Genomic DNA, 22,355 nt, shown 5'->3' on the forward strand with positions numbered 1-22,355 from the left:
AATCTGGTACTCCAGTGAAACTGACATTTGTGATGGCAGGAAATGTACATGCAAACCCTGCATGGACTTCATGCCCTTACCAAAGTTTCCAGGGATCCATGTTCCAGCCAATATAACAATATTTTAAAAATATCAAGAAAGTATCAACTTTCTTCTCTACAATTAAAAAGAATTACAAAAATACTATACATAAAAACCAACAACAATCTGCATGATAATTAAATTCTTTCTGAGCATTATATTATTCAAATAACAATAAAAGCATTTATAACGTGCTCTAACCCCCTTAATTTGATGAAACACAAAGTACCTAAGTTCACAGATCTTTGGTACTTTGTGTTTCTTGTAGGCTTAAGAAGCAAGAAGGGGAAACAAAAAAGAGGAAGTTCCTCACCCACAGAAGTACAGGCATAGCAGTGAACATGTTAATGCAGTTTAACACTGATTCTGAATAATTATATACAAATCAAGTTATAAAAAAGCGCTACCACCTGGGCATTCCCTTACAAAGGAGGCATTTTCATAATCAAAATAGTAACTTAAATAACACTGTCCTGTTCCATTGAAAAAATATATAAACTCCAAACAAGTAAAGAAAATATCAGATCAACAACTTATATACTACTGTAATTAATTATTATGGTAATTAAGTTTAACAGATAAAAACTACTGATATTATGAAAAATGATTCAATTATACCTACAGAAAGAAATTTGTAAATTTACTTACTTTCCATAATGCGAGCACAGATCTCAGATCCAATACCACACTGCGGCCAGCCTCCTTCAACTGAAATACAATGATTGGTTTTTGCAACCGATTTGGCAATTGTATCAATATCAAGTGGTCGTAAAGATCTTAGATTAATAACTTCAAGTTCAATCCCTTGTCCAGCCAATTCTTTAGCAGCATCTAAAGCTGTTTCAACAGCTTTTGAATGACCAACTACTGTTACATGCTGACCTGTAAAACAGAACTGTTATAAAATCTCAAACATTTAAACCCAATAGATTTCATTAAATAATTTAAAAAATAAAGTTTATCATTAAATTATAACGTTTAATAAAAAAACAATAAACTAACAGATTACAAATAACTGTTCACAAATAAATATGAAGGATATCTAAAAGGAAGTACAATTTAAAGGAAAAAAAATATCAGTAACTTATATGTTATTCTGAGTTTATCTTTAAAGAACTTCCCACAATTTTAATGGACTGCTAACCAATATTTCTCCACTCTTCAAACACTTCCTGGAATTCTTTTTCTTGTAACAGTGTGTGAGATTCATAATAAATTTTCTTTAATCTATTTTACTAAGATCAACTATATGTTTTTTGGGTTTTTTTTTAAGTAATTAAAGTGTAGCAGCTAAGCTGTAATAATAGAAGTAAGGATCAACAGTAGTTACACATTTTGCCAAATAATTGTAACTCAATAACCAGATCTAACATATATGAATTGCTGGCCTATGTCCCTACTGGCTACTCCTCACTGCCAGTTTTTAAATAGTGTAGAATTATTTTCAAGAATCATTTCTTGTCCATTGCTGTAACTCATGAAACAAGTTCATTGCAATTATAAAAATATAATCAACATAACCTTGTAGTGACTTAGTCATGATTTTTTATTGATGCAGTTTTGGTTTCCCACTCATTGTGATAACAGTGTTTCAGTTTCTTTATCATAATCACACAAACATGTCTCATTACTTGGTACTACACTTTTCCAAATGTTTTCATTGTCATTTGATTGATCCGAAAGCTCCTGAATGATAAATATACATTTTTTGTTCTTCATTCAGTACCCAGGCATAACTTTTAATACAGCAATTAAATGTTAAGTTTTATGGTCAAGATGAAATCACAATCCGATGAAAATTCCCAGTTCTGCCAACTGACTATTTTCCACGAAATAGCATGCAGTTTTTCTAAGCGATCATTAGTTGTCATCTGCACATTCATATTTTCTATTCTTCTCAATGAATGTTATTCTGCATAATTTGATATTAATCCTTAGTCTCATATTACAGACATCAGCAGTACATTCCAAAAATACTCATGTACTGTTTTATTAACACAGATAGTAGTTTGAAAAGTGCTAAAATCGATACAAATGGACATCAAAGAAATTGATTACAAAATAGTTGCTATTGTTTCCATTGATAATTATTTTATTACATATGATTCACTTGGAACCTTAGTTTGAACCGAACATTTTATAAAATGTATATTTAGTCATGCAAATTGTTTTTCATTGTCTATTGGTACTGCTATATTTATGCTACTACACAGGAACTGTTTGAAATGTCACAGTCGTGTTCATGTTAGGAACATTCACAGGAATCAGTTATCTTTATTATCATACTAATGGCCTCTGAATCAGTCTGGTCTCTATTAAAAAAAGGTCTCTGAAAGGAGATCAAGTCTTCTGAATAAGAGCCATACAGTTTAACATCATTGCACAATCCCCAGTCAGTGATCTGGGCATAAATACCTGTTAACTGGTATTTTTTCATCCACTGTACAGTACTTTTCAGGCACACTTTACAAAAGCTACAAGTAACAACTACTAAACTTACAAAAAAAAAGTAATAAATTTTACACACAAACATACCAGGTCTTTCAATTTTTGCTTTCCCAATAGGCAATACAAAATCTTTTGATAATGCTTCATCAGACATCGGGTAACTGACACCATACAGAAGTTCATTTTCTAGGAAAACAACAGGATCTGGATCTCTGATAGCAGCTTTAAGCAGACCTTTTGAATCTTCAGAATTATATGGTGATAAAACCTTAAAACAAAATCATTTTTTCTTATAATGCAAAATTTCCTATATATATATATATATGTATAAATGCGGGATGTTTATAAAAGAACTCCTTGGTTCCAAAAAATCGTAATGAAATAATGGAATCAATTAAAAGCACCCGGTTTTCATATTTATGTTCAATATATTATTAAGATTTTCACTGCAAATATAAGTTGGCATCACTGTGTGACCTCCACTGCACATCCAACTGGCAGTCCCATTCTCAGTCATGACACTGCAGCAGAAAGCTCAGTGCATGATTAGGTTTATCAAAACAAGATCCGTTATCACAGTTCAGCATAATTATCAACATGAATATGACAGTGTCACACCTACAAATAAAACAATACTCCAGTGGTTTATCAGTTTAAGGAAACAGGCAGTATCTTAAATGGGAAGTCACCGGGCAGTCCGTGTCTGTATCTAACAGAATGTGGAATGAATCTGAGCATCTTGTACACATAGCCCAAAAACTTCATTAGTAAGACGCAGTTTAAAGTTAGAAATATCTAAATACACAGTGTACAAAGTGGTATATAAGAGGCTTAGATTACGTGCGTATAAGATACAACTCTTACATGAAATCAAACCCAATGACAAACTGAAAAGATTGGAGTTTGCAGCTTTACAACATTGATGAAAATGAGGACTACCTGGAAAATGTAATGTTTTCAGATCAGGTGGCATTCCACACTGGTCAGTAAATCAACACAACTGCAGAATTTGCAGATGAGAGCCTCCACATAAAATTATCAAACATCGCCATGAATCTCCCACAGTCAATGCTTGGTGCGTACTGATGAATGACCATATTGTGGACCAGTTCATTTTTGTAGAAAGCACAATCAATGGGGATATTTTCTGTGACATGCTCAAACTTTACATCTTTCCACAGATTGAAAAGTGGATGAACTGACACAGTGTGGACGTGTATTTCATTTGCTTCGTGATTTTATAATTTTTGGTTGGTTTTTTCGGTGAATGTTTTGGTACGGATGATCAGGACTGATTGGTTGAATTTTAACGGAAGTGTCTTGTGAAATTTTTTATTATCAATTAACGGGATTACTTTTTATTCTTCCTTTTATGAGATCAGCTTTATTGCCTCTGACAATAGAGGCTATTTTCATTACTTACATCAAGGACTGAAGTTTCGTTATCTATCAATAACATTATCTTTTTATTAATTAATGAACAATACTTAATAATATTATGTTGTCTTATCTCGTAAAACAATATTAAATAGGATATTATTTCTCAGTACTGATAATTTTATATTATATACTGGCGTTATCGGTTTAAGCGATAGCTTCATTAGTAGCTTGAGTACACAAGCTACATTATTGATATTTAATTAGAATATTTAATTTATCATTTTATTTTTGTTTATCTTACCGACCCCTCCATAATAATAGAAGGGAAGCTGGTAGAACTGGAAGTCGCCCCTGAGCCTACGATGTCGAAACAGGAGGCAATGGAGGATCTGCCCATCCCAGTTGCCACCAACACTGCAACATCTGACTCATTGGTGGAGGGCTTAAAGTAAATTAAATGACACTTACCTTATTTTTCTTTTCTTTATTCCAGTAGCACTTTCGCAGGATCCCGCATCATCAGTTGTATTTAAATATGTAAAATTACATATCAAAACATAACAATTTTTTTTTACAAAAAATTAAAAAAGTAAAATATTAATTTAATCTTATATTAATTAATTAATCTTACGTTAATCTTAATCTTACATTAATTAATTAATCTTAATTTTTTCTAAAGAAAAAAAAATTGTTATGTTTTGCTACATAATTTTATATAATTTATACAACTGATGATGTGGAGGATCCCGCAAAAGTGATATTGGAATAAAGAAAAGAAAAATAAAGTGTCATTTCATTTACTTTGTAATTCTGTAATTGGGTTGTTCAAGATGGTTTTTGATTATAAAAAATATACAGTATATATAAATGTATATATAAACTTTTGAAATGACGGTGGTTTTGGGGTCTGGGAGATGTGAAATGAGAAGATATGTCGAAACTTTTCAGAAGTCAAATCATGATACCCATTACAATAGGTAGCTTTCTTATGAAATCTACCTAAAACTTCATGCTTATTCCCTAATCATTTATCTTATACTCATACTATGTTTATTATAATTAATGTATCCAATAAGTATTTAAGGAAAACTTCATAGAGATATCAATTGCTCACTTTTATGAACAACTAATGAATAAAATGGCATCATCAACACTTACCATTAAGTGGAAATATCTCAATGAATAATGTCCTGAAAAAGTAAAAGGGTGTTCAGACTACTGAGGGGGAATCAATTGCTGAAGCCATGTACCATAACCTAATTTCAATAGATTAATGAAGTTTCAACAACCCATAAAATTAGCTTTTCTCAAGGCAAGGCAAATAAAAATTACAATATCACCATATACTAATCACTACACAACTCAATATTGTTTAGAATTAAAATAGAACTACAACAAAAATATTATTAAATAAGAATAATTTTAAACTAAGGTAATAACTAGTAATTATAAATATACAATAAAATAATAGATTAAACCGATAAACACAAGAAAATCATACACAGAAAAATATATTAAAGTATGTTAAATAAAGGGAAAAAAAATCATTATCATTTAAAAATAAAATTATCAAACAGACCTTTAGACCAGGACAGTGGCTGTACCAAGCACCAAAACACTGTGAATGTTGAGCAGCAACTCCTGCAGCAGCTCCATTAGGACCTCTGAACACAATTGGGACATTAACCTGTAAAATAAAATGTTTATTAATAATAAAAATACTATATTACGAGAACAACAAGAAAATGCTTCAAAAAAGATAAATTCTATGTTCACACCTACTAGCTTTTCATTAATAAGTTCTTATAGAGTTTGCAGTGTCTCAGAAGGTAACAGAAAAAGTTTTCATTTTCTGTATCATATTTATAATTTCAAATAGGTTTTAGCTGATTTTTAAAAAAATCATTACTGGAGTGAAAGACCCAGATATACTCAAACACTACTTTACTGTAGTATTTTTTAATTTATTACAATATACAAAAATAACAATGACATTAATTAACATAATAATTATTATTATTTATAATATTGCTTCTCGGCATCTGGCTGGGTGCTTCCACATGTCATTGTTTAAGTGATTTTATTTTCTTTCTACTTCCTTGCAAATACTGTAACTATGTAACATCTACAGTGGAAATGTCCTACCTCTTAGTTGTGCAAACTATACCTTCATAGGTGCTGAGACCGCTTTTACAGGAAAAATAACTTGCCAGTCGGAACCAGACAACATGCCTAAGCTAGGATTTCCCTGTAGATATTTTCTCAGGTATGGTCAAAAGGAGCTAAAATTCATAAGGTTAATCTGTCTTCTCTGTCAGTGATGGTTTACCATCTTGCTACCACTTTTTCCATCTAGTAGGACTCCTTCAACATCTTTTCTGGTCAAGGTAGGTCATGAGGTAAACCAGTGTTTTTGATCCTCTGGCAGGTCTGGGAAGTAATCCCCTTTTTCTTCTCCCCTTAGCCAAGGATTAAAGTCTTTTATATTTATATTGTTTGTACTTAACAGATACTTGCATGATGTTTGCTTTTAACAGACAGACAACTACTTTGAAGTGTGAGTTTTTAATTAATGTTATTTAAAGCCTAGTGATTTTTGATATGACGATTCCCACTGAAGATTTAATTTTTTTGCAGGAGACAAGGGTCTTGCTAAGAAGAAAAAATGACTGTCCTGTAAAGCCCATGTGTTTTCATCCATCATGTTGTAATGCTGAATTGACCAAGTTCAATTTTTATAAGGAGGGTGGTAAATCTAAATATTGTACTGATTGTTCTAAGTTACCTAAGGGTGATAATACTCCAGTGGGTTGTCGGGTTGGTAGGGCTCATTGAAGTAACAGTGAAACTTTAATTGGAGACTGTTCTCTGCTCATTCTGATACATTGTTTCAGAATTAAGTCTTAGTCCTCACTAAAAAAGACTTAGTCAAAGTCTGTCAAAAAATTATTTTTATTAATGACTGATATGAAAAATGGCATATCTCTACTTCTTGACAAGATTTCTTAGTTTGACTGCTGAAGTAACTGATCTGAAATCTTCCAACAGACTATTAACTAACCAGCTGAATGATGCCCTAGGAACAAAAAATAAAGATGACACTGAAGTGAGCTACAATCAAATGAACAACTGACGAGTAGGACATTATCAAAAAAAAAAAAAAACCTTAGCAAAATAAGAGAAAGTTAGTTAATAGAAAAGATAACAAGATTGATTGAAATTTATATTATTAAAGAAAGGATATATTATCAATGTGTCTTGAGGAAAAAAGTTTTTAAATTACACAGTAGGGCTCAGAAAGAAAATAAAAATAATAAAAATGTTATAACTGGTAGTGTTGATAAAATCCTTCATTTGGCAGAGCCTTATTTGACACCAGGTTTAGCATTACTACTGTAGTTAAAGATATTGGAAAGGTTGTTGTTGAATCTACTTCAGTTAAAGAAGTTAAAGGTTAATATTTCTGCTTTATTGGTATGGCATTATGGAGTGCTGGTCCTTCCATTCTTTGGTTAGTTGAAACCTAAGCATGTTGTGAAAGTTATACTTAATACTTGTCAACATCTACAGTAACCTGTGCAAGATTACTATTAAGAACATACCTGTACTGATTAATCTTCAGAATAAATGTTAAAAATGGTCTCCAACAGCTAAACACTTGTTTGCATGGTTTAACAAATGCAGGTATACCTGCACAGTTTCACCGTGATAATACTGCTAACAAACATCCTGATATTTCCTTCAGTACATAGATTCTGTGTGAATTATTTTGATGCACTCATCCTTTCAACATTCCTCCTAAATAAAAGTCACATGTCAACAAGTCTGGTGACCATGGCGGCCACAAGACACTGTTTGATCAGCAATAAACAGTTCATGAACATGAGCACTGACCTCTCCCACATGAGACAGGTCACCTCATCCAAAATTGTTAGATAGATATCTGTGTTGAATGTGGTGTCAAAAAATATTGGATCAGTTAGCACATGTGGCAAGCACAGCACACCACACATCTGGTCATGCAAGGATACCTCATGTATAAAGTGCAAATTTTCTGATAAATGAAACCATGCTTCATCTGATATGATAACTTAAATGGGTCCAATCAACTATCTGCAACCATATTCAACAACTAGCACAAAAAGTCACATGTTTTCCCTTGTCTGATTTCTTCAGTTGTTGCACAACTGTTATATGGTACACTATTCAACAACTTCAAACTCTTCAGAACACATCTGTAGGTTGTTCTACCCACTCCCACCTGTTGCGATAGTTTTCTGATAGTCTTTCGAGGACTATAAAGCTTTCACTTCAGAAACACGTGCATGAACTTCAGGAGTACAGACAGTTGGCACCCTGTTCTTTGGTGCATTTACAACAGATCCTGTTTGGTGCCATTTCTTCACCAATTGCTAAAATATGATGTGTTTAGCTGGGACAAGACAATTAAGAAACACTTTACAGAATAACTCCTGTTTTTCCTTCAAAGAACCAGTTCTTATGTACAACTGTACAATATTCTCTTGCTCTTATATCAAATACATTGCAAAGGCACTTTCAACAAAATATACCTCACCTTCTCAATCTCAGCAGACGGTCAGAAAATGAAGGGAGGGCAGGGATGAACAAAGTGGCCTAAGGGAATTTTGAACTTACCATTTTATGGAGCACTGAAGAAAGACAAATGCATAAAATGCCTAAAATTCTGAAGAAACTATAAAACCTAAAATCCTGGAGGAGGATGTAAACTAAGAAATGAGTTATACTGAACTTTGTATTTTATATTAAAATATAAAGGGCCTTCACACTGAATTTTTCGCGTTGGCAGCTGCAGTACATGATATTATTGCTGTTACAGAAACATCATTTCTTGACACCACTTTAAAGACAGATTACTGTCCTGACAATTGGTAATTTTTAGGGCCAAGAGGAACTATACTAAACTTGTCAAAATTTGTAGAGGGGTAACCGCATTATAAATGCAGTAGGTACTCCTCATGTTACAGAGAGTACAGCGAGGGTAATCTCGTGTATCTCGAGTCTATACCCGAGGGTTTACCCTCGAGATATACACAATAGGTTTCAGGGTTCTATATATGAATAATAAAAGGCATAACTTATTTAAATATTCTGCCTGAAGAATCTAGCAACTTATCCCTAATGATGAGATTTATTGAAAGCCTTAACTTGTTTAATGTTAGCGGAGTTGATGTTTTTCATAAAAATATAATTTCATTTAAAAGAAAAATTAGAAATATATTTTTAGATAATGATTGCTGAAATGTAATTTCTTATAATCACCTGTTTTCTGCTTGCCTGGGCTTGTTAAGCCATAATTTATTTTACGAAATAATTATTTTATGAATAGAATCAGCTAAGTATATTTTATATCATTTTTTTGTTTTTATATTTAATTTAGACTAAGTACATTTTTCACGTACTGTTTGATTTGACTCCTTGCAATACGTGTGGATGATGTTTTTTTAAATACTGATAACGATAGTTAATTAGTTTCTCCAAGTTCCCAAATTCCTGACCGGATAGTGCAGCACATTAAGATTTTTTCACATTACTGATCAGCTGCACTTCCTCTTGAACTTAGGCAGGTCTTCCCCACATCTGTTTGTAGATTAGATATCTTCATGGAGGCAACAGATAAGAGGTGAGAGGTCATAAAAATATTATTACTATTATTATTACAGTGGAGATCACCTAAATATTAATTAGAACAGTTTTGTTTTTTCCACATTATATTCTCAAGACAGTTAATATAAGTTGTTTTTAAAGGAATCCTTAAGTTCAATATAATGTTAAATTTATCTAAATCTATTTTTATCCCATAAAGACAAAAAACAAACTCTAATAAAAAAAAAGTTCCTACAAAATAATAAACTACACATACAATACCAGTAATAATAATAATAATACCCATTTTAATATTACTTTGAACTCTATTCACATGGTTTATTTAATGTTAAATATTCTACTTTAATATTAAGTCTGTTTATTTCACATGCATTAGTTAGTAATATATTATTTTTTAATTGGTTGTTCATTTGTCATTAAATGTTATATGGCACATGTATACAAAACATTAGGATCTTGTCACAGTTTAAATTATAACAGCTAGCAGGCAGCTGATATTTTCAGGATAAATAATAGTACAAGTAGCTAGCTGGAGCAAGACATTCACTGATTTCAGTTTGTTACTTAACAAAAAATGATAAACTTGATAAACCACTATAACTCCACAATTAAAGATTTAAAAAATCAATTCAGTGGCTTTATAGCAATGTTCTTTTTTTTAATCACAGTATTATGTCAAAACATGGCTTAAAAAACTGATATTTAAAAAAAAATGTATTACCATTCCAGCTGACATGTAGAAAGTTTTTGCAGCAGAATTTATTATTTGATCAATTGCTTGCATTGAAAAATTGAAAGTCATAAATTCACAAATTGGCCTTAATCCAGCCTGTAACAGAAAATAAAAGTGATTAATAAAATGGTACTGCCTGAAAACCAACATAACTAAACACTTTTTTTTAAATTACAAATAAAAAAAAATGAATGGACTTTTAAAAGAAGCATTATTAAACTTACCATAGCAGAACCAACAGCTATTCCAGCAAATCCTATTTCTGTAATCGGTGTATCAATTACTCTTTTGTCTCCATACTTTTTCCATAACCCTCGTGAAACTTTGTAAGCTCCATCATACATTGCGACCTCCTCACCCAGTAAAAATACTCGTTCATCTCTTTCCATTTCTTCATCTAATGCTGAATTTAAAGCATCTCGCACAGTCATCTAAATAGCAAATCACAAATAGATTTAAGATTTTTTTAACCAATTGACAAGTAAATTAAATAAATAACTTCCTTTCATAAATACCATTACAGTATAAAACACCGACTGTTACTAGTTTAAGGTAATGATGATAAGGAAATTATTTTTTCTCTGGGAATAATTCTCTTTCAATTCTTCAATATACACATATCAAAGAATTACGGTACTCTGATTGTCAGAACATATATTATTAATTATTCATTGAAAAAGCCTAAGAATAACCAGTCAAAAGAATCATCCATTTTTAGGAAGTTAAGTTTAATCATGTAGACAAATAAAAATGGATTCTCAGTAAGTCAAGCTACCCTGATGACATGATTGTACCATATCAGTTAGAATGTCTCACACAATAATAACAAACTATTTGCATTCACATATACAAAATCAGCCTTGGCTGAGATTAAATAAAAATAAAAAAGTTGCTTATATAATTATCTCTGTTAAAAATGAATATCAAATAATCATAACTATAAAGTGTGAGAGTTCAAATTCCAATTCGAAATTTCTATTTCTAAAACCAAACTTACATTTAAATAACTGGATCCCATGCATCAACAAAGTTTAATAATAGTTATAGTTTCACAGAATCCTTTTTTTCTTTTTATCCTCCAGATATTACCGTTAAGGTATTACTTCAGAGGATGAATGAGGATGATATGTATGAGTGTAAATGAAGTGTAGTCTTGCACAGTTTCAGTTCGGCCATTCCTGAAATGTATGGTAAATTGAAACCCAACCAAAGAACAACGGTATCCACGATATAGTATTCAAATCCATAAAAAAGTAACTGCCTTTAATAGGACTTGAACGCTGAAACTCTCGACTTCCAAATCAGCTGATTTGAGAAGACACAATCACCACTAGACCAACCCAGTGGCTTTTCACAGAATCCTGTAGGCATTGTTTGTCAACTAATGTTTATTGTTTGTCAACTAATGTTTATCAGTCTATGCTGATTAAAATGTATCTTTAAAAAAGTATATAAACAAACAACAAGGCAGGAAAAAATAATAAAGCAGATAAAATAATAAAATCTGAGAAAAGATTAATTTTAAGAATTAAGATTAAGCATTAAGAATTATGTAATTTTAGGAAAAAATAGAGCATTCACATTTTTCCAACTTTCTAATAGAAAAATTTATTTTCAAATTCATGGCATAAAAATAAAGCAATTATAATACATGAATAATGAAAACTAAAAAAAAGTTCATAATTGTAATATTTTAAAGACCGTAATGAAACACGCAGTGAAATATTAAAATATAATTTCAATTTTGTTATTAATATAGAATAGATCAGAATCTCAGTCTTACAATAAATTCAGCTACTCCAGAATAATGACAGAAGTTCATTAATTAATAAAAGTAGCAAAACTACAAAATTTAAGCATTAGAACATTTCAAATACATCAAATAGGTTTAGAGTATACTTCAAACATACCATTTACAATCTAGTTTTTTTCATTTTACACACCAAACTTTTGAGACAATATAGATATAGCAGATTGCATCTCCACCACAATGTAGCTATTGTTACAATTATCTTTTTTATTTGAATTGATAGATATAGACAGATATGTTTTTACTTAATAACTACCTATTTTATTAGTTTTCTTTTTAAGTGGCATCAATTAGAGTATGGTAGGAATAATTTACAGTGGCTATTAACTGATATGAAATTTAAAAATTAAAATCAACAATCTTTACATACATTCATTCACTTTTGCACAGCAGTGTAATTTCATATTGAAAACATTAGCTAAGAAATGACACTAAAATCATAATTAAAGAAATTAATGAGATACAACTTTTCATTTAACTCGGCCTGGTATTTATCACTTTAATTAACATGTAATACAAGAGTGACATCCCAACCCCATAGGGAAAGACACCCGTCTACTGATGCCTCCGGTCACCACACCAAACCCCATTCCTAGCACTGATGGGCTTTAATGGGAGTAATAATACAAGAGTAACATCTCGATTTGGAATCGAGGACTCGTAGATCCAAAACGGAGTTTACTCTCTTGAGTTCCCTAGTAACTCTGGTACGCTCAGCCTCGTACCTGGGACAAATGTGTAGGACATGGTCCACAGTATCTTCGACCCTATAGTCCGGACAGAAGCCGGAATCGACCAACCTAAACCTAGCCAATTTCTCCCTAAAGGCACCATGTTTGGAGAGAAACTGCGTCGTGTGCTGATTGGGGGATACCCAGCTAACCGCTCGCAACTCTCTAACATTGGGAAATATACCATGCGTAATACAAGAGTAACAGAAGGAGTTTGTTGACAGTCTGTAATAGTCATGACCTGGCATTATTTCAGTTATAATCAGTTGTTGAAATTATTAATCGATGCCAGCTGCAATAAGTCACCCACTCAAAGGTACAAGTAATTTTTAGTTCAAGTAATTTACAGAAAACTGGTGAGTTAAACATAATTTTGACCAATGGGGATTCTTCCTTTCTTAATGTTTTTCATGGAGTACAAAAAAAGTTCATATCATCTTACTCACTTCAGAGTCAATTTTAATATCTTTAGACTCCAGGTATAGCGGGCAGCGTATTGCTGTGCACATAGGCTGATGGCTGGCTTACCACGCTAATTAATTAACTATAATATTAATTAATTATCTTTTCACCAATACAAAACGATTATTTTGGGTCTTTTGCCACTTAAAACCAAGATCTTTTAATATAATTTGAATACTCTTTTCACTACCGTTAAAGTTAATCCTGTCTTTTAGTGCTGTGCGCAATAACTTGGCTGTCGGAAGGCAATTTTCTATTATGTGAAAGTTATACACAAATAACACATTTATCAAAATTGTCCAGTCCATTTATTAGCCTTGATTTTTCCCAGCACTTGTTAGGGGTTAAGAACGACTGAGAAAAAGCTATGAAACACTTGATTGTCCGAACTCGTAAAAGCGGAATTGGAAACTGTCGTTTTTTCAAATTTATTTATAATTTTCGTAATCAGTGGCTTCAGCAGCCCGATCTCGAGCTTCTGTTAGTGGGATCGTTGGAGCATTTGTTGACGCCTCTTTCATAAAGTTATATATTCTCCAAACGATTTCCCTACTCTCACTATGAAGCACATTACCTCCAAGTTTTGATACAAAATGAACGTCCTCCATGATTATTGTATAATACAAATACTGTAATTTAATTTTAAAGAATATACGGGTTTAAACTAAACATTCACGACAGACACAAAATTTAACTAATAATATTAGTTTAACTAATTTAACTAATAAATTTATTAATACTTTAAAGGGAAATTTATTAATAAATCTGATATTATCATTAATAACTAATATTTAATTACTTTAATTAATTTGCTTCAGTAATTTTTTATTAGTAGCAAAGATGAAATCCAGCTGAATTGTCATCAGTTTTCTGCAATAACTCGGTTGTTTATCGACCAATTTTCGAAAGTGTCATTTTTTTATAATTAAAAGCTTAATATTTTAGCCAATAAAACGTTATTAAAAATAAACGATTACAAAGATATAAAGATTAAATATTGACTTGGCCACCATTTGTAAAATTTGTAAATATGTTTACATCATAATTTGTTATTTATTAGATATGTTTCATGTTTTATTATAATGATTCATCAAGTGGATCTTGTTATAAATTTTTCTTTTAAAAAAATTACAAAATCACGACATGAACATAGGAAGACTGAGAGGAAATTACCAACTTTTTCTTAAGTATTTTTTTCATTTTAATATTACAGGTAGAACCAGGTGGTGGTTGGCACAGTTCATGAAGTATCTATCCAAGGAAGATGGGATGAAGAATATGGAAATGGGAAGGGTAGAGGAAGGGATAATCAGCTCATTTTAGTTTTCTGTTTTGCTCAAAGCCATAGGGGTCATAGGTTGAGTATTTGATTCTTCTAATATGCATGTTTTATCTCTTGAAGTTGATACTTCTAAAATAATATATGGAAAACTTTCATCAACCAAAATATTTTTTCGAAGAAACCAGTGCTCTCCTGAAGTATTAGTCTTATTGGAAAGAACATTTGGGTATATAATACTGCTTTTATTTTTTAAGTAAAGTATTAAGCAAATACTCATTTTTCCACATAGTAACAGGGTTAGTTTAATAAAATACCTAACGCATGCTATATGAGGAAACCAGGTTTTACCTTGATCTCCCAAGGATAATCAAAATAAAGTTTATAAGAGGTTTTGGCGATGCTGATACTGGTTTGTACAGACTATTCGTGATGAATTTTCTCCAAATATAACAAGAGAAAAAATAAATAAAATTCTCCAAAAAATATTAAGGGAATTTTTACAACCAAGATATTTATTCATATTGAAAAATTCCCAAAATATATTTAAACAAACTATATAAACTGATAAATACTATGCCACGTATGAACAGCTAACAAAATCTGTTCACTTCGGCATACAATAAAACGCTGTCATGTAACTCATGCGCAAATTATAAAAAACATTTTCAGTATGAAAAAGTTTTATCTTACTAAATTTATTAAGTCAATTTTGAGCAATTAAAATTCTTTGAATAAAGAAAAAATGTACTATCTACATCTTTATGAGCTGAAGTCACACTAAAGAAAATTTGATCGAGTGGAATGATATATTACTTGACAGACTGTTTTTTCCTATGAATGTTTGAGTTGCTATTGCAACTTTATTTTTACAGCAGCACACAATTAGACCTAACAACTTTAATAATATAAGAAATCAGACATGAATAAACATGTTTACTAAAATGATACTAACAAGTTTGTATCTTTTATGTACTAAAATTATAATGATACAAAATATAAACTCATAACTTCTTTATGAAAAATAAAAATAAAAATATGATGTGATAAGATTATTTCAGAATACATATTCTGATTTAGCAACAAAAATATTATAAAACACTAACTTGCTTTCAAGTTCCAACAACTGTCCTGACCAGTATAAAGATAAATAATGAAAATAAGAATTATTTGCATAGATCAGATGTTACTGATCTCTTATTTTATGAGATCAGATATTACTGATCTCATAATTTTATTATGTTGAATAATAGCAATATGCCTCACACATTTCTGTCTTATCTGATTTATTTGCAGTAGGATATCATGTACTACAGAAAATCATGGGCCTTAGTTTTCTTTTTGTAGACAAAATTGTATATGGCATTAATCATTCAAATATGCAGGTGTCCATAAAGTCTTTCCATGATTAAAAAAATTTATTACACAAAAATTATTACAATTACAGCTTTGTGGCAAAATAAAGAAAAAAATTATCAAGTTTTTTTTAATAGTGATTTGTTGCAGGTAGAGGGCACTGCGATCAATTTTTTATAAAATGGCATCAACCCGGGAGAAAGCACAATGTGTGTTGTGGTATCATGTGTTGAAATCACAGATTACTGTAAAGCAAAATTTTAGAAGGGAATATGGAAAACCAGTACCTGATAGCAAGAGTATTGTTGCGTGGCATGCAAAGTTTAAGGAGAGTGAAAGTGTAGTCAACCTTCTGCGAACAGGGCAGCCATCCGTTAATAAAGAGAAGATTGAGATTGTGCAGCAAGCATTTCTACATGGCCCTTCCAAATCTATGCATCTCATGAGCTAGGGATTTCCCGGTCAACAGTGCACAAAATTATACACAAGAAACTAAGGTTGCACATGTATAATGTTCAGATATTACAACACCTACAGCCAGATGACAGCACTCGTCATGCTGCCTTTGCAACCGAGATTTTGCAACGGATTGATAACAACAATGAGTACCTGCAGTGTGTTTTTCAGACGAGACTACTTTCCACACCTCAAGGAATGTAAAGTCTATTGTGAGAATACAGGGCTCAGAAAATCTGTACTTTACCAGGAAAAAAAAGAGATTACTCTAATGTGAATGTGTGATGCAATTTGATGCACAACAGAATCGTTGGTCTCTTCTTTTTCATTGAGCCATCAATAACAGCTAACATTTAACTGGATATGCTGCAACACTTTGCTATACAACTAAATGACTTGCAACCTAGAGGGTTTTCCAGAAGGATGGCGCACCACCACGTTGGGGATTACTAGTTCGAGATTTTTTGAATGAATCATTTCATGGCTGACGGATTGGGCACGACAGTCCCACTCCCTGGCCATCACAATCACCAGACATAACTCCCTTAGACTTTTTCCTCTGGGGTTATGTTAAGGACACAGTCTATGCAACACGTGCACCTGATATGGACACATTGAGACGGAGAATAACTGAACCTGTTGGTAGTGTTACCGAAGAAATATTGACCAACACATGGTGTGAAATTGATTATCGGTTGGACATTCTATGAGTGACAAAAGGCATAGGTACATGCTGAATTTTATTGACACTGTCAAAAAACCTTGATAGTTTTTTCTTTCTTTTGCTACAAACTGCACAGCTGTAACTGTAATATTATTTTTGTAATAATGGGAAAACTTTATGGACAACCTGTATTTTTATGCCGATGATATAAAGCCACATAAAAGCAACTGAAAGAAGCAATTTGCCTTCAGCTGGATGTGAGTAGAATTTGTGCATGGCATATGTAAACCTTTCACCAACACTGAATACGAACTTACTCTTTTCATAAGAAGAATAAGTTTGCATTTAGATCTCTAAATGTAACATTATGACTTACTTGAAGAAAGCAGACTTAGTACTAGGTATTAAGACTTGGACTTTGGTATTAGATTTACTGTAAGTTATTATTTATCTCCCATACTACGGATATTTCATTAAAACAACCTCTTTCTTAGGTTTACTAACAAGAAATACATGGGGATTCGCATCAATTAATTGCATTAAACTACTTTTTACATCCTTAATTACAGAATCCCTACTATTTAAATATAATGACTTATTAATACACAAAATTAACTCTTATCAGAATTATAAAATACTTCATTACGCAGTAAAACAGAGGCTTCATTCAATTCATTAATTTTAAGTAGAAATGTCTACATTACACATTTCTTCTAAAGACATCAAGGAACAGTATCTTACAAAACAATAATAATACAACAGATTAAACAAATAAAAATACTGTTATTATCTTACCTCATACAAGAATAACTTTTAATAGTTTAATTTTTATCAGCTGATCTAAAAAAGAACTGATGAAAAAAACCTGAAATTTTCATAAAATAATGTACTAGTACAAGTGGTAAAAAATCTCTTGTTATGTTTTTAAATTATAAGGTTGACATAAATTGGAGACATTAGGAAAATGATGAACAAAATCTTGTTGCAGTTAACACTCATCAATAAATATTAAGTAATATAAAATAAACAAATTTATTAACGAACTGTGTTTAATGAAGGCAAGATGTATGAATAAAGAAAGACATTACATTAGAACTTTCTTGTCTTACAAATTACAATAAATTTTAAGCCATTTCATAAAACTGGTTTATAATACATAATGTTATTTCAACAAATAAAATAATATATGGATGTTTCTGTTATTCTACCTTGTAATTAAAAAATATAACAAGAGATTTTTACCACATTTACTAGAACATTATTTCATGAAAATTTCAGGATTTTTCATCAGTCCCTTTTTAGTTATCAGCTGTCAAAAATTAAACTAACAATTACAATTATTCTTTTGTGTGAGATAAGGTAGTTACAGTATTTTTATTTGTCTAATCTGTTCTATTACAAATAATACATAACTCTGTACAATTTCAGTCTGTGTACTTCAGTCTTTTTAGAGTTATTAACTCTTAACTTGAAAAAAATGCAATTTCAAAGCTTCACATTAGTAGGACCTATGTTCTTAACAATCACTTTAGGGCATCTATCACTGTGAACATTTTTTTGTATTTGAAAGGATAAGAAAAGAAATTAAAAGAGGAGGTTTAAAAAAGTAAATTTTCTGTAAATTGCATCCTAGCAGCAGAATATTACTTTATTACTATTATTATTATTATTAATATTTATTCATTAGTTTGTTATCCCTGTTTAGGTTTTTACATAGAACTTTGCTTTTTCCATATGTATTTTATTGATAATAATTAAAAATTTTAAAGATGTATGTTGACTACCTAAGAAAAGTATGTAGAATCTTCTGATATTCTGATATTATAATTAGATTTTGGGTAATAAAACTAATAATCTATTTGTATTTGAATATATTTTAAAATATAAATTAGGTTTTTTAATGATTTAAATTAAATCTAACATTTCTAAGCCATCACCACAACTTAGAATTTAATTTGCACATTAATTATGTTTTCATTCCAAAGTTTTATTGCATCTTACAAATAAACAAATTATCTAATAAAGAAACAAATAATTTCAGGATACTTTGACTGAATATCATTTACACAGTAATTTTTCCAGCATACACTTGTAAAATAAATGCAGGTTACCAAGAATATATGCTCTGTATACTCCTTACTATTACTACTCTTGTAATATTTACTACTTATGGGAAGTGCTTTTACACAATTATTTTTCAGTACAAAAAATCACAGAATAATTTCTATTTTATTTTCTACAATGCAATGTTACCAAAGCCTTGTAGTGTTGTACATTTTTATAGCATATTTTTTATAAATTAATTTAAAATCAAATTAATCAACAACAGCTAATAACAATCAATAGTTACATCAGTATTAATTTTAATGCACCATTCACACACACGCACGTGTGCACACATGACAGTTTCATATGGGACCAACTAAATACATGCTTTTTCTCAGCATACTAATTACTTGTAATTTCAGAAGAGAAAAAATTCACATAAGTTAGTTAAAATTCTTCAAGAAAATGGAGATATTTTAAAATAGTGAAATAATTATTTTTAAGTATTTAAATAAAAATTATGTAAAACAAATTTTCTAATTATAACATTTTTGTATTCCAGAAACCACAAAAAGGTTTTTGGCAGGAGAAACATTGAATTAATTCAACTTTTTTGAAAATTCTGGTCAACAGTTCTATTTTTAAATATTTTAATAAGTTGGTAAGTAGCACAAGAGAAATGAACACAATCTAAATAATCAAACTGCTGCCAAAATTTGAGCCATTTGTATTGATTCATGCCATCTACAGAACTCTCACACAAATTAGTCAAGCAACAGCTACTAAAGTAACTTTGAAATAAATTAAATGCAATTGTTCCATCATAAAACAAAAAGTTACACCTTATTTTCACAGGTAAAACAAAAGTGAAGGCGAGTCTATTTACAACCACAGTTTACTCATTATTTTGAACAAATAATCCTATATAGATAGGTACTTCAATTGACTTTGTAATGTTTCGACCTTGATAGCTGACCAAACTATTAACATTCCTGGTTTGTTTTTTCAACATACAACTTGGGTCATATAACGTCTCCAAATGAGTGAAATTAAATTATTTACTAAATTATATACATAACTTTCTCACACAGGTACAGTTAACCTCCATTTGGATCAGGATTATTTACGATTCTTACCAGTAACTCACAAGATGATACTACAACAAATACATGAACAGTACACACAAAAACAAAACACGACCTCTGTCACTGCTGGTGCAAAGAATATATGGAAATAAAGGGCAAACAAATATTTATTATCTAATAAGCAAGCAATCTTATGGGAACACTTTTTAAAAACTACAAAACTGTTGTTGACTTAAAAGAAATATTGCTTTTTATGAATTGTCTTTTAGAACTCACAAAAGTCAAAACCATTAACAATAATAAATTATAGTGGATGTTTCAACATAAATATGGAAATATCAATCCATTTTATAATTAATTCAAGTTAGCAATGAATGTACTAAAGACATCTTTACGCTCTGCTATTTATAAGCAATTAATCAATATAAATACTATACTGAAACACTGGCCGATTACTAGAAAAACATAATTTTGAGGTTAGTTTATGCCCTTGACTCAAGGATAAGTTTATAACATTACTTTCAATCGCTCAAAACACAACTTCTTAAACATAACTATATTTTTTGTAATTTACAGACGCATACCATGCAGTAATAGATAATTGTATGATTAAATAATTAGCGGTTATAAAATCATTGCATACGCACTTGCTGTGCTCTTAGAATCTTGCATGTTGAGAAAGTTCGGCTCGAAAGAAGTTTCGCACATTTCTGAAAAAATAAATTGATCACTTGATAAAACAAATTCATACACATTTACTAAATAGTTTAATTTAATAGATCATAAAAAATAGCAGATAATTTACCTTCAAGAGTGGACTAGAAGTGGAAAACGACAACATGTTAATAGATGAAGGTTAAAAATGATACAATCGGCGCGACAAGACAACGGTGCGATTATTAGCGAAATCTGTCGATGAAAGACAAAATAATTCAACTTATTTTTTATTGTTAAGTACAAAAGTTACACAAGAGATTAAACAACATTTCCTTCGATATCTCGATAACGTTGCATACTAGTATTGAATGAATGAAACATCCTCTCTGTTGAAGAATAAATTTTCATTATATTGAATTTTTGGTTTGTGTATCAAATTTTTCGTTTGGGGAATGCCCGTATGAGCATTTTGTCGCAGTATCTATACTGATTAAGACCTATTTTACTATCATCGGTTTTTTCTTTGTTGGGTAAATTAAACATATTCTTTGCTTAAGTAACATTTTTCGTCTCATTTAGACTGTTCTCATCTCATTTTCTGTAAAATATGTGCCATTTGCTAACTCATTATTGAATATATAAATACTTGGAAAAACAGTGACTTGTACAGCAACTCAAAAACCAACCCGTAAGCATTGGGCCAAAAATGTGTTCTTGCACATTTTCATAAATTTTTTGTATGGAAAAGTTAGGTATAATTTCAAGTTAGTTCATGCCAGTTTCATTCATTACAAAGCAATTTACTATTTTATACTTCTGAATAAGTACCATCTCTATTTATTCAATGTGTTTAAATTATCCAAATGTATTTTTCAGTCTACTTTCTTGTCGTTATATCTTCAAATAATATAGGTTATCTAAAAAAAACTGATTGATCCCCATGTAAAAATATATATTTTTTAATTTTTGAGAAAAACAAATACAAAAAATATTACTTCTTAAATATTATATATGTAAATTGTATGGTTCCAGGCAACCTTTTAAGGGAGATACAGATATTCATGTACACTTGTACAATTAATACAAGCATACTGGATCACCTGTTAAATGATATTGCATAAGTTCTTGAATTGTACAGGCATATGAAAAGGTTCGGATTGCCAATCTTTTTACTTTCACAAGTTAAGTATGTCCATGTACAGATGCATGTATGTGAGTACACTGTGCAAGCAGTTCAAATCTGTGTTCAGAGTGAATGTGTTGTTCCTGCTTAGCATGTCTTTCTATTTTTCTCTTCTTGTGTGTTGTGCATATATAATATTTATGTTTATATTTTCTTGTTTAATTTACATGTATCTAAGTTAATAATTTGCCATGACAAGTGATACACATAAAGGCCACAGAGACAGTATTGAAGTTTTATTACCATATATCACAGGAAATCATGCCTCTGGCAGATTAAAAGTGTGGAATACTACAATAAAATGAAAAGAGAGACTGCCTGTTAAAAGTTAATAAAAA

General features: G+C 30.7%; 1 protein-coding gene across 1 annotated transcript in view; it reads right to left on the reverse strand.

Moving 5' to 3' along the window:
* Positions 1 to 21,166, reverse strand: part of Pdhb (Pyruvate dehydrogenase E1 beta subunit) — a 28,538-nt gene extending 7,372 nt beyond the window's left edge. The window contains exons 1-7 of the mRNA XM_075363075.1: positions 20,983 to 21,166; positions 20,825 to 20,887; positions 10,513 to 10,719; positions 10,277 to 10,384; positions 5,489 to 5,596; positions 2,617 to 2,797; positions 730 to 963 (exon numbers count right to left, since the gene is read on the reverse strand). Of these exons, the coding sequence (XP_075219190.1) occupies positions 730 to 963; positions 2,617 to 2,797; positions 5,489 to 5,596; positions 10,277 to 10,384; positions 10,513 to 10,719; positions 20,825 to 20,887; positions 20,983 to 21,018 (937 nt within the window). The 5' untranslated portion in view covers positions 21,019 to 21,166. The remainder of the gene's footprint in view (positions 1 to 729; positions 964 to 2,616; positions 2,798 to 5,488; positions 5,597 to 10,276; positions 10,385 to 10,512; positions 10,720 to 20,824; positions 20,888 to 20,982) is intronic.
* Positions 21,167 to 22,355: the final 1,189 nt, after the last annotated feature.

The sequence above is a fragment of the Lycorma delicatula genome, chromosome 4 (assembly GCF_047948215.1).
Source record: "Lycorma delicatula isolate Av1 chromosome 4, ASM4794821v1, whole genome shotgun sequence".
Classification (NCBI taxonomy): domain Eukaryota; kingdom Metazoa; phylum Arthropoda; class Insecta; order Hemiptera; family Fulgoridae; genus Lycorma; species Lycorma delicatula.